The 13514-nt window shown below is 47.7% G+C and overlaps 1 protein-coding gene across 1 annotated transcript in view; it reads right to left on the bottom strand.

Moving 5' to 3' along the window:
- Nucleotides 1-13514, bottom strand: part of LOC144765136 (inactive dipeptidyl peptidase 10-like) — a 502355-nt gene that overhangs the window by 54586 nt on the left and 434255 nt on the right. Inside the window, exons 18-19 of the mRNA XM_078650313.1 lie at nt 12372-12438; nt 12063-12257 (exon numbers count right to left, since the gene is read on the bottom strand). Coding sequence (XP_078506439.1) covers nt 12063-12257; nt 12372-12438 — 262 coding nt within the window. The remainder of the gene's footprint in view (nt 1-12062; nt 12258-12371; nt 12439-13514) is intronic.

The raw sequence follows: 13514 nt of genomic DNA, 5'->3' as shown, positions 1-13514 counted from the left end.
TTGTGGTCATAGGTATCCGTAACGGTGGATTGGTAAGTCGGGTACACTAGAATAAATAAGAAGGAATCAGGGTTGCTGATGGTAGATTTGTGAGGTCGCCTGATTAATGTATATGGTGAATTGAAATTTATGGGCCCGAAAACTATATGGTGAAATTATTGGTCAGGTGACCCCCGATCTCTATGGTAGAGGGAGGGAGACAGAGGGGGGGGGAGAAAGGGAGGGAGACAGAGCCAGACAGAGAGAGAGCGAGGGAGGGAGTGAAAGGGAGGGAGAGCGAGGGAGGGAATGAAAGGGAGGGAGAGGGAGGGAGAGCGAGGGAGGAAGGGAAAGGGAGGCAGACAGAGGGAGAGCGAGGGAGGGAAAGGGAGAGTGAGGGAGGGAGGGAAAGGGAGGCAGACAGAGGGAGAATGAGGGAGGGAAAGGGAGAGAGAGGGAAGGCGAGGGAGGGAGGGAGGGAGGGAAAGGGAGGCAGACAGAGGGAGAGCGAGGGAGGGAAAGGGAGGCAGACAGAGGGAGAGCGAGGGAGGGAGGGAAAGGGAGGCAGACAGAGGGAGAGTGAGGGTGGGAAAGGGAGGGAGAGGGAGGGAGAGCAAGGGAGGGAAAGGGAGGGAGGTAGGGAAAGGGAGGCAGACAGAGGGAGAGCGAAGAAGGGAAAGGGAGGCAGGCAGAGGGAGAGCGAGGGAGGGAGAGGGAGAGCGAGGGAGGGAAAGGGAGGGAGAGCTAGGGAGGGAAAGGGAGGCAGACAGAGGGAGAGCTAGGAAGGGAGGGGAAGGAGGGAGGGAAAGGGAGGCAGACAGAGGCAGAGCGAGGGAGGGAAAGGGAGGGTGAGGGAGGGAGGGAGAGTGAGAGAGGGAGGGAAAGGGAGCCAGACAGAGGGAGAGCGAGGGAGGGAGGGAGGGAAAGGGAGGCAGAGAGAGGGAGAGTGAAGGAGGGAGAGGGAGAGCGAGGGCAGGAAAGGGAGGGAGAGGGAGGGAGAGCGAGAGAGGAGGGAAAGGGAGGCAGACAGAGGGAGAGCGAGGCAGGGAGGGAAAGGGAGGGAGAGCGAGGGAGGGAGGTAGAGGGAGGGAGAAAAAGGGAGGGAGGGAAAGGGAGGGAGGGGGAGGTAGAGGGAGGGAGGGAAAGGGAGGGAGAGCGAGGGAGGGAAATGGAGAGAGAGGGAGGGAGAGCGAGGGAGGGAAAGGGAGGCAGACAGAGGGAGAGCGAGGGAGGAAGGGAAAGGAGGGAGGGAAAGAGAGGCAGACAGAGGGCGAGCGAGGGAGGGAAGGGGAGGGAGAGCGAGGGAGGGAAAGGGAGGCAGACAGAGGGAGAGCGAGGGAGGGAGGTAGAGGGAGGGAGACAGAGAAAGGGAGACAGAGTGAGGGAGGGAGACCTCAGAGTGAGGGAGAGGAAAGGAGAGAGAGGGAGACAGAGGGAAGGAGGGAGAGGGAAGGAGAGAGAGAGAGACAGAGGGAAGGAGGGAGAGGGAATGAGAGAGAGGGAGACAGAGTGAGGGAGAGGGAAACAGAGTGAGGGAGAGGGAAACAGAGTGAGGGAGAGGAAAACAGAGAGAGAGAGAGGGAGACAGACAGAGGGAGAGCGAGGGAGGGAGGTAGGGAGGGAGGGAAAGGGAGCCAGACAGAGGGAGAGCAAGGGAGGGAGAGGGAGAGTGAGTGAGGGAAAGGGAGGGAGAGCGAGGCAGAGCAAGGGAGGGAGGGAAAGGGAGGCAGACAGAGGGAGAGCAAGGCAGGGAGGGAAAGGAGGGAGGGAAAGGGAGGGAGAGTGAGGGAGGGAGGTAGAGGGAGGGAGAAAAAGGGAGGGAGGGAAAGGTAGGGAGAGGGAGGGAGGGAAAGAGAGGGAGAGCGAGGGAGGGAAAGGGAGAGAGAGGGAGGGAGAGCGAGGAAGGGAAAGGGAGGCAGGGAGAGCGAGGGAAGGAAGGAGGGAAATGAGGGAGGGAAAGGGAGGCAGACAGAGGGCGAGCGAGGGAGGGAGGGAAAGGGAGAGAGAGCGAGGGAGGGAAAGGGAGGCAGACAGGGGGAGAGCGAGGAGGGAGGTAGAGGGAGGGAGACAGAGAAAGGGAGAGAGGCAGAGAGAGGGAGACAGCGTGAGGGAGGGAGACCTCAGATTGAGGCAGAGGAAAGGAGAGAGAGGGAGACAGAGGGAAGGAGGGAGAGGGAAGGAGAGAGAGAGAGACAGAGGGAAGGAGGGAGAGGGAAGGAGAGAGAGGGAGACAGAGTGAGGGAGAGGGAAACAGAGTGAGGGAGAGGGAAACAGAGTGAGGGAGAGGAAAACAGAGAGAGAGAGAGGGAGACAGAGAGAGAGGGAGGCAGTCAGAATGGATGGAGAGGTAGAGAGAGAGGGATGGAGACAGAGAGAGAAAGAGAGAGAAAGAATGAGAGAGAGAGAGAGAGAGAGAGAGAGATAGAGAGAGAGAAAGACGTGTGTATGCCGGGTCTGGTGGCTCAGTGGACGAAGGCATCCTCTGCAGGGACCTGTGATCAACGTCATGGTCACAGTTTATTTTTGTTGCTCTAGCCCGCCCACTCCCCCACTGACCCCGCCCCCACCGGAACGGCCCTCAGACACAAACCACACTTTAAATTTGGCCCCCGAAAGAAAGTTTGTGAGTACCCATGAGCTAGACCATGCTCTGTTTTCTAAAACTAAGGACCTGATTTAGATCTTGGCAGAGCTGGTCACGCCTTCACTTTCTCAACAGTTTTACTGCCTGCCTACTTGGCGGCCCACCTGCTCTATTTAGATGTTAGCAGGTCCATGGACAAAAGACCGCCCAAGTGCCACCAACGTGCCAGGAATTTTCACCGAAGTCGATGGAATCATAGGCAGAAGTGGCTGTTGAAAGGAGTCCATCCAAGATTATGGTTGGGCCAATTACGATGTGTCTTTCCATCAAGAAAACTGGCAGAGATACCTCCTACTCTGAGTTGGTGGAATCGAAGGAGATGATATGGAACCTTACCTTTATTTCTGTTTCCCACTTCCGTCTTGAATCCCTTTGCCCAGGTCATCCCTTTGCTGCTACTACATGACAATTGATAGGTAAGTGCGCCTAAAAGGGATTTATTAAACTAAATATTTGTATCAGTTAATATAATCGATTTAGGCAAGCTGTATCACATAGCTTGTGATTTAATTTCTTTGAGGACAATTCAAATTGCTTGCATATGAACAGATTTATCAAACAAGATTTAGGGCACGGGTATATGTATTCAAAATAATGATTTTTTTTATATAGATCAAAAATTATGAATTTTATAGGCAGCTGCACCTATTCTCTGTTGTATTGCATTAAGGGCAAAGCTTTCTGTTTAAATTGCTCAGATTGCTTCAAAATGTTGTGTGAAAAGGTGCTCACAAGTGTAACTAAGAAAGATTTTTAATTTCATGTGATTGTAACTTCTGGGTGCATTGTGTATTTTATGATTGTGTACCCTTTAACATTCATAATTTTTTATCTATATAAAATATAAATATTTTGAATACATATATCCGTGTCTTAAATCTTGTTTGAAAGATCTGTTCATATGCAAACATTTTGAATAGTCCTCAAAGAAATTAAATCACAAGCTATGTGATACAGCTTGCCTTAATCGAATATACAAATAATTAGCTTAATAAATCCCTTGTAGGTGCACTAACCTATCAATATTTAATTACCCAAGCCGTCAAGGGTACATTGGGTATCCCATTTGTTTATGACATACTACATGACAATGACGCTAATCAAATCTGTTGTCATCTGAATCTAAGGTAAGCATTTTTTACACTTGTCTTACTATGAATAGTGTGTTGACAATTGCTTTATTCTTGTGAATTTGTACATTGCTGTTATATGCATTTTTCATGTGTAATTCATTAATGTACATTTTACAACTTATCAAGGTAAAATGAACACATCTGGATTGACACTTAGAAAAAATGTATGTTGTTGCAGTGATTGTGGGCGTTGTGCTTCTGGTGCCTGTGCATTCAATAGTCTGTGTGTGTGTTGTTTGTGTGCTTCGAAATATGTAAGAAAAGGGGCATAACACATTACCTATATATATTGTAGAAACAAAAACAACATATGTTTGTATTATTCGGCACGGTGCTGAGGTATGGGAAACCACAGTCAGAAAGGTGGTGAGGCATGCACCATACGCACCGGACGCACCCCTATGGGTGATTCCACCGTTTGCTAAGATCGCAGAATCAATGTTGATCCGCAAATAGAAAACAAGGGGATGTCTGACGATGGGGGACTTATACTACAAAGGCCAGTTTATAACGATAGAGGATGCAGAGGCCTCCTTTGATCTGGGCAGAGGACAGTATTTACAATATGCAAAGATCTCCTGAGTGGCCAGTGAACTATGGCTGACATTTCCGGAGGAACCCCCTGTAACGAGAACTCTGTAAGTGATGCTATACATGGCGCAGGGACGGCATATGATAACCCATCTATACAAGGCAATACCTGAGGACCTACGATGGGAACCACTCCCCATCCAGGTGAGATGGGAGGAGGCGACAGGAGAACACATGACAAAAAGTGGAGCAGAATACATGTAGGGGTAAAACAGGGGTGCTCTAATGTCCGTTCTAAATTAATACAATATCATTGTATTCACCAAGCTTACCTTACTCCGAGAGTAAAATATATCCAGAACGATCCCACGAGGTGCCCCAGAGGTATTGCAGCAAATACGAGTAGCCTCTGGATGGGAGGTCCCTAGGGAGGTACGAACAGTCCTATTAGGACTTCTTCCAATGCTCAAAAATAGGAAGTTGAGTAGAAAGTTTTTGCTGCTGGGCTTAGTCATAGCAAAAAGACGAATTGCGATTGATTGGCTAAAACCGACACCCCTGAAGCATGAAAGATGGCTAAAGGAAATGTGTGCATTGGCAACAGCCGAGAGAGTAAGAATGAAAGTTCTGAGAGAGGACAAATTAGAAGACGACCTCCAGGCATGGCCGGTAATTATAGCTGACCTGCAGCCCCCATCAGAGGAGTAGATAGAGACTAGGACAATAGACCCCTGGAACACACAAGACAAACACACGCAAAGTAGTTGAGCAGACCGAACACTGCACAGACGTAAAAGGTAATACAGACATCCGACAAGGGTGTGGGGGTAGTTAAGGGGATATATTGGCCTGTCAAAAACAATCTGGAGACAAAGGTAATAATGATCTATACTAGGGAGTGGAGAACGAGGAATAGTCTACAGTTTGCTGTATCAGTAGAATGTGTATCAACGCGAATGATGTATAAGAATGTGGAAAGTCTAGTAGTGAATATATCCTTTGGGTACGATAATGTGAGTACTATTCCTGACATTGTTTCCGTATATACTATTGAAATGCCAATAAAGTTGTTATTTTTTTAATTTTTAAATGTGTGTATTGACACATAAATCAGTAGTACTTACTATTCTCCACTCCGCCAGGGACTCACTCCATCAGCAAATCGCCACTAGGACAATGCCAGCACAATGGGGACATCTAAGTAGGCTTGGCACAAACCCACCAACCTGACGCTGATGGGGAACTGTTTGCTAGCAGAGGCGAACACCGCCTCGATGACGGTGCGCTGCTTAAGCAACTGGAATGTCGATGTGGACAGTGGTTCTGCCAGCACAAATCGAATTACGGTAGGCAGGATACCATCAGCTAAGTGGAGTACTTGGATACTCTGCTGCAGAGGGATGATGGAAGTCCCGCCAAGATCTAAATCAGGTCCTATTTTTTTTATTTCAGCAGAGCTTCACTATCTCAGGGTACAGCTGAGTACGGATATCACATGGGCAAGACCTTGCTCTGCGATTCCTGAAATTAACTTCAGAATTTAACTGGGAAAGTAGGAAAACTGCCCCACTTAATAATGTCTGCATCTCATGACCAACAGGTGACATCCCAATTTGTAGGTCTGGCATCCTGTTACCATATTTGAAAAGTGAGAAACCGGAGAAAGGAAAATGCTACTTACCAGTATGCATCTGTTCTTGGCATGTAGAGCTGTAGAGTTGCACACTGTGTATAGATCGCCACCTAGTGTTGGGCCCGGATGTTTGCAGTTTGTTGTCGTCCTGAAAAGTTCTTTGGAAGTCACGAGATAGGTGACTCCTCCTTAGGATCACATTGCGCATGGGCATCGGCTCCATCCCCAGATTGTTTTACGCCATTAGGGAAATGATGGAGCTTTGCAAGAAAAGGAAGGATGCCCATGTAAGTTGTATGTATTTAAGATAATACTCGAACAGACAAGGGTAGCCGGGGAGGCGGGTGGGCGTGTGCAACTCTGCAGCTTTACATGCCAAGAACAGATGCATACTGGTAAGTAGCATTTTCCGTTCGAGGCATATGAGCTGCAGATTGCACACTGTGCATAGATTGTATAGCAGTACCCACTCTTAGCGGCGACCACCCCTATATGTGGCAGTAGTTTGGAATAATGTTTTGAGAACAGTTTGGCCAACATTAGCTTGTTGTTTTGTTTGCACATCTACACAATAGTGTTTTGTGAATGTGTGTGTTGTAGCCCATGTAGCTGCTCTGCAGATGTCATCTAAGGGAATGTTCCCTAAAAATGCCATTGAAGCCCCTATTTTTCTGGTAGAGTGGGCTTTAGGATGAACAGATAGCGTACGTTTAGCTTTGTGGTAGCAAATCTGTATGCAATTGACAATCCATCTAACTATCCCAGATTTTGAAATTGGATTCCCTTTGTGTGGTGGTGAGAAAGACACAAAAAGCTCTTTCTGCTAATGAATGTGGTTGCAAAAAGAAAACAGGCAGTTCCACAGATTGATTGAGATGGAATGGTGAAATGACTTTAGGCAGGAATTTCGCATTAGTACGCAGAACGACCTTATTTTAATGCATTTGCAAAAAGGATTCTTGAATGGTTAGTGCTTGTAGTTCACTAACTCTGCGCAGAGAAGTAATAGCTACTAGGAACGCACCATTCCATGTTAAAAATTGTAATTCACATCTGTGTAGGGGTTCGAAGGGAGGCCCCATTAGCCATGTGAGAACAACGTTTAAATTCCATACAGGTGAAGGTGGTACTCTGGGAGGAATTATTCTTTTAAGGCCTTCCATAAAGGCTTTAATGGCAGGCACTCTGAACAGAGATAGATGTTGTCTGTTTTGCAGATATGCTGCTATTGCAGTAAGATGTAGTCTAATAGACGTATAGGCTAAGTTACATCTTTGAAGATGCAGTAAGTAACCTATGATGTGTTGAAAATCCACATCTAAGGGATTAATATTGTTGTTTTGACAATATATCACAAATCCTTTCCACTTGGTCGCGTAACATGCCCTAGTGGTAGTATGTCTAGCTTCTTTAATGACGTTCATGCAGTCTGGAGGAAGGTTTAGATACCCAAATTCTAGGACTTCAGAAGCCAGATTGCAAGGTTGAGCTGAGCTGGGTCCAGGTGTCTGATTTCTCCATGGTTCTGTGTTAAGAGGTGTGGAGACAGGTGTAATTTTTGGTGTGGTGCTACAGACAGTTGTAGCAGTGTGGTGTACCACAGTTGTCTTGCCCACGTTGGAGCAACTAGGATGAGGGTCAGAGAAAACTGCTGTAGTTTGCGTACTACTAGTGGCATGAGTGGTAGAGGTGGAAAAGCGTACGCAAATCTGTTCGACCAATTCATCCATATCGCATTGCCTTTGGACAGTGGGTGTGGATATCTGGCGTCGAAGCTTGGGCATTTTGCGTTTTTGTGGGTGGCAAATAGGCCTATCTGAGGTTGTCTCCACATCTGAAAGAATGGCTGAAGAACTTGCATATGGAGTTCCCACTCGTGGGTCTGTTGCGTTTGACGACTTAACAGATCCACTATAGTATTTTGTACTCCTGGGACATGTTGGGCTAGAAGGAATATGCTCTGAGGTATAGCGCACCTCCATATACCCTGTGCTAGTTGAGACAGTTGCAGGGAATGCGTGCCTCCTTGCTTCTGTATGTAATACATTGCTGTCATGTTGTCTGTGCGGACTAACACAGCTTTGTTTGTTACTTGCTTCTGGAAAGCTTTTAGTGCTAGGAATACTGCTAGTAACTCCAGATGATTGATATGGAGTAATTTTTGTTGCGGTGTCACCCTGCCTTGCATGGTGTGTTGCAGCAGGTGGGCTCCCCAGCCGGAGAGCGATGCGTCCGCAGTTAAGATTATCTGGAGAACTGGCTCTAGGAACGGTTTTCCCTTGGAAAGGTTTTTGGTGTTCCACCACTGCAGAGAGCGATGAGTTTGACCGTCTACCAACACTAGGTCTGTTAAGTGACCTTGAGCCTGGTTCCATTGACGTGATAAGCACTCTTGTAGTGGACGCATTTGAAGTCTTGCATGGGGTACTATGAAGATGCAAGAGGCCATCATCCCTATGAGTTGTATGAACACTCGTGCTGGGAGGGAGTGTTGTAGCAGAAACTTTGTTAGGAGAGTTTGCATGCTGGCTATCCTTGCTGGAGTGGGATAAGCTAGCGCTGTTGAGGTGTTTATTGTGGCACCAAGGTATTGTTGTACTTTGGATGGCTGTAGATGAGACTTGGTGTGGTTTATTGTGAACCCCAAGTTGTGGAGCAGCTGGATGGTGGCGTGAGTGTGTTTTACGCACTGATTGTGTGAGCTGGCTCTTAGGAGCCAGTCGTCGAGGTACGGGAAGACATGGATGTGCTGTCTTCGTAGATGTGCTGCCGCCACTGCCAAGCACTTAGTGAACACCCTTGGTGCTGTTGTTACTCCAAATGGGAGTACTTTGAATTGGTAGTGCTGCCCGTCTATTACAAATCTGAGATACTTCCTGTGAGCTTTGTGAATGGGAATGTGGAAGTATGCGTCCTTGAGGTCTAGAGTAGCCAGGAAGTCGTCTTGTGACAAGAGAGGAAGGACTTGCTGGAGTGTGACCATGTGAAAATGGTCTGACTGTATGTATATGTTTAGCGATCTGAGGTCTAAAATAGGCCTCAGAGAGCCATCCTTCTTTGGAATTAGAAAGTATAGAGAGTAAACCCCCTTGTTTTGCAGGTGCAGAGGAACTGGTTCTATTGCACTTTTTTCTAGCAGAGATACTACTTCCTGCATTAACAGTGATAGATGTTCTTGTGACATTGGACGCTGTTTGGGTGGTATGTTTGGGGGGGTAGATATTAGTTCTAGACAGTAACCTGACTGAATAATTTGTTGCACCCACCTGTCTGATGTGATGTTAATCCAGGCAGGCAGGAATTGTTGGAGTCTAATGGAGTGGAATGTTGGGGGGAAGGAGAGGAAAGTCATTGGGTAGAGGTAGAGGCAGAGCGGGAGGTGTTTTTGCCTCTGCCTGTTGTTGTTACCCCTGTAACCCCCTCTTTGGTAGTCCTTAGTGAATGTGGATTGGCTAGAGGTCTTGTAGGAAGAGGAGGGACTTTCTGAGGAGTAGCCTCTTGTGTTGCCTCTGTATGATGAGCGACAAAAAGAACGTCTGGGAGCTTGCTGCTGCAAGGCTCCTATAGATGTTGCTGTGTCGGTGTCTTTTTTCATTTTTCTAAAGACACATCAACATTTGGGCCAAACAAGTTTGTCCCATCAAATGGCTGATTAAGGATGGAGCTTAGATTCTTTGTCTGGTGGTGAGGCTTCACCTGTTGTATGGGAATTGGCACGTTTACGCGCATTGGACACCACTAAAGAATCCAATTGTGCTGGGCCTTTAATATAAACTGGGTCTCCAGGGGCAGCTTTATATTTTTTCTCAATGCGAGGATTGAGGACCCTAGCTCTGACGGGGTCTTTAAAAACCTCTGTTGCGTGCTTGATGACGCCCTTAAGCATTGGTAAAATGGCAGTAGACCTTTGTGTGTTGTCAAAAGTGTCTAATACGAAGTCTTCCTCCACTGCATCGGTGTGTAAGTCCACCCCATGATATTGTGCAGCCCTTTCGACTAGTAGGTTAAAACCCACGGTGTCCTCTGGTGGGGAAGGTCTGGAAGGGTATACATCATCTTGTGGGACATAAGGCACATTAAGGGTGTTGTTGTAATCATCCCATGGATTAGGTGACTGACGGGGACTATTAGTCTGTGCTGGGTAATGTGCACCCCCACCTTCATAAACAGAATCTGTGTGTACATCATCGTCTGGATCAGGAGATGGTGTAGGGGAATGATGTGGTGGAGGTGGTGTAGGAGGAGGAACAGTACAGGGAGGTGGTGGAGAAGGGACCCTTAATGGAGAGGTTGCAATGTCTCTCTTCTTTGCAGGGGAAGGAGGTGCTGGTACATCAAGTGGTCTCTTCTTGGAGCTGAGAGTAAATTGTCCAGTTTTAGGATCCTTTACAAGAGTTTTTGCTGCGGATCCGGTGTAAAAACCTCCTGTGAGCAGGGTAGATTCTCTGGAGTCTAAATTTTCGGCTCCGTAGGTTTTTTAGGCACCGAGTCGGTAGCTGGCTTAGGAGTGTGCCCTTTTGAAGTGTCTTTTACGAGAACCTGTCTTTTCGAATCCGAGAGTTTTTTCGCCTCCGATGCGTGTGAATCTGGAGCTTTGGTTGACATTTTACTCGGCTCCGAGTGTGGTTTCTGCATCGATGAACCGCTGCCAGTCTTCGGCGCCGTGTGCTTGGGTGTCGAAGCAACGGTCGACGTGGAAGAGGAAGATGGCTTTTTCTTCGGTGTCGGTACTAGGTGGGCACCGGAAATAGGCTGGCTCAAGCCCGAGCCACATGAAGGCCTAATGGGCTTCTTTGCCGCGCCCGAAGGCGGGGCATTGGAAGCAGTCTCTCGGTGTGCACCCGAGCCCGAAGGTGAGGGTGTGACTGAAGCCTTTTTTGAGGGTGTCAAGGAAGGGGTGGGGTCGACGGTCTTACTTACGACCCGTTGAGCTGGAGTGACTTCCTCTACGTCGGAGTCTTTGGCATCTGAGGATCCGATACTCTCTTCGGTGTACTAGTGTTCTGGCACGTCGACGTCCTCTTCGAAGATGTCGTCGGGATTTAAAGCTGACGAGCGAGCCATAGTTCTTCGAGCTCGTCGGTCCCGAATGGTCTTCTTGGAGCGGAATGAGGCACACGCCGAACAGTCTTTGGCCTCGTGCTCCGGTGAAAGTCAAAGGTTGCACACCTCATGTAGGTCGGTGTGGGGAAACTTCGACCCACATTGAGGACACTTTTTGAATGGCGTCCTTTCCATGAGCCAGTAAGTGAGGCTTAGGTAGACCCGAAGGCCTTCGTCGACGACCGGAATCGAAGACTTCGAAGTGGTAGATAATCGCGTCGATGTAGTACGCGATCGAAACAATACCGTCAAACTGGGTGAGGATTGCGCGCCAAAGGAAATTTGGTTTCAAACCGGAGCGCAGGAAACACATCCGAGCCCGATGGCGGAAAAAAACAATCTGGGGATGGAGCCGATGCCCATGCGCAATGTGGTCCTAAGGAGGAGTCACCTATCTTGTGACTTCCAAAGAACTTTTCAGGACAACAACAAACTGCAAACATCCGGGCCCAATACTAGGTGGCGATGTACGCACAGTGTGCAATCTGCAGCTCATATGCCTCGAACATTCATTTTCGTTGAAAGTGATAGGAAATATACATTTATTTCATCCTGATGTCAGTTGGCACTCGCTGAGGATGTCTTTAAATGAAGAGCATGGCATTGGTTTATTCTATGGGTATAAGCATGAATAAGGTAGGTGTGAACTCAACCTTGGAGGACAGCCTCAACACCGTATTCCGAATAATGAGATATGACTGGGCTCATTATTTGCTCAACCACCACCAATAGGAGGCATAGTGACATTAAAATATTTGATGATGACTGTCGCTAGCTGATGATGTCCTTAAGTGGTGATGTAAGAGTTGCGGCCAGGTTACACTGTGTTCGAGCAGATTACAAATGTCAACGTGAACGTGATCCACGAAAAGACCCACAAGACCGCATTTTACACACCGAGCTCTGCGTGCTGTCGTTATTGGCTCACCTACCACCCTTCAAAGACATTGTGACCTAAACATATGTGATGACATCACTGAAAGCTTCTCTATTCTCTATGATCAACGCAGCAAAAGTACATATTTGTAATGGTACGTACCCTGTAACAGCAATGTAGTCTTTGACTTCCACGGAACCCATCTTCCGGCTGATTTCTTGCAGAAGTCGGAGTCCCTGATGCCCAGACCCCCGTCCATCAAACCGAACCAGGATGGCACCCGTGGAGCCCACGAGGACAGAATCCCATCCCAACTGGAATTCCTGGGTTACCTGCTGACCTCCCGGAGAATCATTGCTGCAAAGAGAAGCAGAGATAGATGAGGGGCATGAAGTGATGGGGAGTCTTACAAATCTCGAACTTTTCCAATATCTTGGCATCTCTGTCTGCATGTGTTGATTTGATACTCACAGAAGCAGAAGCACAGGGTGAATGGTGTCCTTGTACCCAGCAGGTAGGGTCAGCTGCACCGGGAGATCTATTCAAGAAAGCAGAAGATGAGCTGGATGGAGGTTGCCTCTTCACCACTTGCAGCAGCCAAGTAAGACAATTTGAACTGTTCGATCACAGACCTCCTATCTACACACCCCCAGCCAATACGTGCTCCTTCAATGTAAAGAGATTAGTATCCATTGGAGAGCTCAAAGACCATTTGAGGTGAGGAATGGCAATGACAGATCTAGACTGCTCAAGCCTCCAAACACCTATCACTGCTCAAGCTTCCAAACACCTATCACTACTCAAGCCTCCAAGCACCTATCACTACTCAAGTCTCTAAACACTTATCATTGCTCAAGCCTTCAAACACCTATCACTACTCATCCTCCAAACACTGATCACTATTCAAGCATCCAAACACCTATCACTGCCCTAGCTGTAGTGCTAGAGGCACTCTTATGGTCTGACACCCTGTGATGACTTTTGACTACCATCATTTTAAATGACTTTGGTGTGTTATTTTATCCTAGCTTGAATGTACAACAGCCTGCATATGCCTTGTTTCTCTTCTCGTAGTTTTGAGCTGTCAGAGTAGAACAGCCTTGCCAAAAACAGAACATGTTGGATGTGCATTTGAAAGCATGAGACAGAGAGAGTTGTTGAACGTACTTTTTGTTCTCAATATGCAGTGGTGCACGAATGTGCACTTTGTTGTACATTGAGAGATGAAGTATGTGATGCTATAAGCAGTGGTGCACAAATATGCATTGTGTTGTACATTGACAAGAATTATTTCTTTCTTACTATTAGGTTTGACATGGCCTCACGGCATCCTGAATATTGACTCTGCCTTTCTTGACCTTTGCTGCGCGCACAGACATGCTTGCAAGTTGTTTGGGTTAATCACATCCCAGGATTGTTTTGTGAGAGATTGTTTAATGTACCCTGGAAGGCTTGCATAATCTTCGTCAAGATAAAGGCTGGAACATGTGAGAATGTAGAGGGAACGTGGGAACCTCTTCTGCCATGGAAGGCTTGCCTTGAAGCTGGCCAGTTCCTTGGCACAGAGGGGAAGAATCTCGAACCTTCTAGTGTTTGTTTTGAGATTATAAAGCT

This window comes from Lissotriton helveticus, chromosome 1_1 (genome assembly GCF_964261635.1).
Source record: "Lissotriton helveticus chromosome 1_1, aLisHel1.1, whole genome shotgun sequence".
Classification (NCBI taxonomy): domain Eukaryota; kingdom Metazoa; phylum Chordata; class Amphibia; order Caudata; family Salamandridae; genus Lissotriton; species Lissotriton helveticus.
The sequence above is the reverse complement of the archived record's forward strand: the minus strand, read 5'-3'. Positions and strand labels throughout refer to the sequence as shown.